This window comes from Myotis davidii, unplaced genomic scaffold, assembly GCF_000327345.1.
Source record: "Myotis davidii unplaced genomic scaffold, ASM32734v1 scaffold653, whole genome shotgun sequence".
NCBI classification, from domain to species: domain Eukaryota; kingdom Metazoa; phylum Chordata; class Mammalia; order Chiroptera; family Vespertilionidae; genus Myotis; species Myotis davidii.
In genome coordinates, this window is record NW_006285129.1 from 1,039,570 (window position 1) to 1,042,903 (window position 3,334).

Genomic DNA, 3,334 nt, shown 5'->3' on the forward strand with positions numbered 1-3,334 from the left:
CAGGAAAGCCCAGGCTGTCTGCTTCTCACCTGATGAGATCAGGATAAAACTGCTTGTCCCAGGCACTGTACAGCGACGTGGTGACATAGAGACGCTTCCCATCTAGGCTAAGCTGGATCATCTGAGGGCCTCCAGCCACCCGTTTCCCCTTGGGAAAACCAGGGGTCAGTCCCCAGGGCCCTGGGGCGGGGATCACAGGCACCACCCAAACCCCAAGAGCTTGCTGGGATGTTACCCCCTCCCTTCTCCCATACCCCTCTGGCATGGACCTGAGTGTGCCCTGTGCCCGTGGGCAGGGAGAGCGCCTCACCTTGACCACCAGGGGCTCTGGCTGGGATTTTAGCTCCTGGTCCTCCAGCACTTGCACAGGGCCGCCCTTCACAATGCTGCCTCCCAGGAAGAGCTGGGTGGGAGAGGGCGGAGAATGTAGGATGATGGCGCAGGAAGAGCCATTCGCCTCAGTCAGGATCCCTGCCCCCCTCCCTTTCCCAGGTAAGCCAGGGCACCCACAGTCCTGGGCTGCACCATCCCTCAGCCCCCATTTTAGCCTTTCCTGCACCTCCCTTATCACCCCCAGCCCCTTCACACCCTTTTCCTTGTGTATCTTCTCTTCTTATCCTCCCCTCTCTCGCGCTCCCCTCCCCCCGGCTAGGGCTCCCACCTGTCCCGTGAGCCGGGGCTTCTGTGGGTCAGAGATGTCATACTGACGCAGGTCCCCATGCAGCCAGTTGCTGAAGTAGAGGAAGCGGTCATCCAGGGACAGCAGGATGTCCGTGATCAGGCCTGGGGTGGCGGTAGGGTTCAGAGGGTATAAGGCCTCCTGATCCTGGGCCAGTGTCAACCTTCTGATTCCCACCCACTCCTGGGCACCCACCTGGCATTTCAGGCAGGATCCACCCCTTCACTTTCTTGGGGGGCACCTGGATAACCTTCTCTGCCGACCAAGTGCCTCCCTGCATGGGGATGAGGAGGTGGAGAGGTGAGCCTGTCAGAGTTGGGGGTGGGGGCAGATCGGGGTGTCCCCAGGGCCATGTCTGCAGGGAGACAGTGGACACGGGGCCTCCGTGCCACTGGGGTCAAGTTCCAATGCAGGCTCCTGAAGACAGGAATCATGTCTGCTTCCCCGCTGTATGCCCAGCACCGGGCACAGTGCGGACATATAAGCTCGCACCGTCTTTTGTTGAATAAATGAATGAATAACTATGGCCAGTTAGGGTTAAGGTGGAAATAGGCCAGGACTGAGAGTAAGGAGGCAGGCAGGTGGCCCTGTGTTGGGCCCTGGAGAAGTCTGGGCGTGTGGAGCCAGGCAGAGAGGCCTGGCTACTCCTAGGGAGAGGGGAGCCTCATGACTACAGAAGCCTGGACAGAGGCGACAACAGGAAGGCTGGACAGGGCCAAGGGCACAGGTCACCTCGTTCTTGAAGAAGCGCTGGATGTTGGAGCTGAGGGCACAGCCCACGAAGCCCTGGGCAGCAGCTGGGTTGTGCAGGAAGCGGATCTCCAGGGGGATGAGCCCGTCCTGTAGAGGCAGGGTCTGCACGATCTCATGGCGCTGCCAGTCCCACACGTACAAGTGGCTTCCATACAGTCCTGCGTGGGAACGGGGGCCGGAGGACGGGCTCAGATTTGGGGCAGGAGGGCATGGGCAACCGCTGGGGCCCGACCCTGGGCAGAAAGTTGGATATGGGTTGGTGGGATCAGGGCACTCGAGCAATCAGAGCACTCAGCACATCCTCTCCCTTCACCCAAGGGGCTGGGTTCCACGGGAGGGAAGTGAGGGGTTGGAGAGTGGGGCTTGGGAGCAGAAAGAGGGCATGTGCCCACGCTCTCCTGCTGACCCCTGGGGGCATTCTCACCAGCCTCCACATCGGCGGGGTTGAAACCTTCTCTTAAAATGTTGGGAGCTGCCCATTCGGTGCTGATCATGACATTGTGTCGAGGCTGGTACCAGAAGTCATAACCCAAAGGCGCAGCACCCCCAGGCTTCTCCCATGTCCCCTTCACCTCAAAGGTCTCTCCATCCAGCAGCACGAAACCCCCTGAGCAGGAAAGCAAGTAGGTGGCAGTAGGGGCAGTTCAGGCAGAGGGCCCCTGCCCAGCCTCCCCCCAGGCAGGTCCAATAGGCATCAACTCCACTACCTGGCGCCCTCTCCTCCCACTGGGGGTGTCAGCTCCTTAAAGTCAGGTGTCCAAAGGGGTCTCACCAAGAGTGTCAGGTGGGAGGTGGGGACTCGGTTGGTGCCCCTACCTCACACCCCACATCCCAGACCACAGGGGATGTTTTCCTGCCTTTGAGCCAAGAGACCTGCTGGGACTCTGCACCCTGTGCTCCTCTCATCTCGCCTCCCACTGTCGGTGTGGGATTCCTGCCGGAGTCTAAGCTCCGGTCTGCTCCCTTGATTTATTTTTTTATAGAGCAGACAGATTATATTTATTTGTAAGTCAACGTGAACACCCAATGTTTTTTCCTTGCTGTGTATGTTATGACAGGTTGACACTTCTTTTTTTTTTTAAATACGATCCGATGTCTACTCCTAATGTCATTAAATGTAGGAAGGTGGCCCTGACCAGTGTGGCTCAGTTTGTTGGGCATCGTCCCTTGCACCAAAAAGCTGCCGGTTTGATTCCTGGTCAGGGCACATGCCTGGGGTGCTTGCATGCAAGAGACAGTTAATTAATGTTTTCTTCTCTCTCTCTCTCTCTCTCTCTCTCTCTCTCTCTCGTCCTTAAAAATCAATAAACGATTCTTTTAAGAAGAAGTCTAGGAAAGTCATGGTCCTACCGTCTCCCGGAAAAAGCAGTTAAGCAGACCTAGTGCCATAACATTAACTCAATGACCTTAACGGACATTTCCCCTTGCGTCCCTGTCAGGGGTTGAAGGAGGAAGCTGAGGAAGGCAGGTGTCACCCGTGGGGGAACGTGCCTGCTTCAGAGCTGATGCTGTGCTGAGCGCCGGTGCCGCCTGGTTTGATGCTGGGGAGTGTGGGAATGTGGCCGGGATTCAGTCTGGTCACTTAGCAACAAGAGAGCGTCAGAGGGACTGCCAGCTCCTGAGGCAGAACGCACTGGCTTCACCCCCTCAGTCCCGGGTCAATGGCAGCGTCCACTGCACACCAGCAGCGGCAGCGAGTGCCCGCTGAGGAGGGGACACAACCGCAACCGAGTGTTGGGGGGAAGGATCGCAGGCTCCTGCCTAAGGGAGGCCCTGGGCTCCTGACTGGCTGGGAAAACGCTCTCCGGACTCAGAGCCCAAACAAGAAGCCCCCACTGCCCTCCAGTCCCTGCCCCGCGGTGCTGATTCAGGCCGCCCAGGGTGGTGGGTACATCAGGGTCC

The 3,334-nt window shown here is 58.4% G+C and overlaps 1 protein-coding gene across 3 annotated transcripts in view; it reads right to left on the reverse strand.

Annotated features, from left to right (window-relative positions):
- Positions 1-3,334, reverse strand: part of SELENBP1 (selenium binding protein 1) — a 21,476-nt gene that overhangs the window by 682 nt on the left and 17,460 nt on the right. For all 3 annotated transcript variants that reach the window (XM_015558762.1, XM_006755698.2, XM_006755697.2), the window contains 6 exons: positions 1,857-2,039; positions 1,412-1,590; positions 875-953; positions 662-783; positions 311-403; positions 30-148 (listed from right to left, as the gene is read on the reverse strand). In XM_015558762.1, the coding sequence (XP_015414248.1) occupies positions 30-148; positions 311-403; positions 662-783; positions 875-953; positions 1,412-1,590; positions 1,857-2,039 (775 nt within the window). The remainder of the gene's footprint in view (positions 1-29; positions 149-310; positions 404-661; positions 784-874; positions 954-1,411; positions 1,591-1,856; positions 2,040-3,334) is intronic.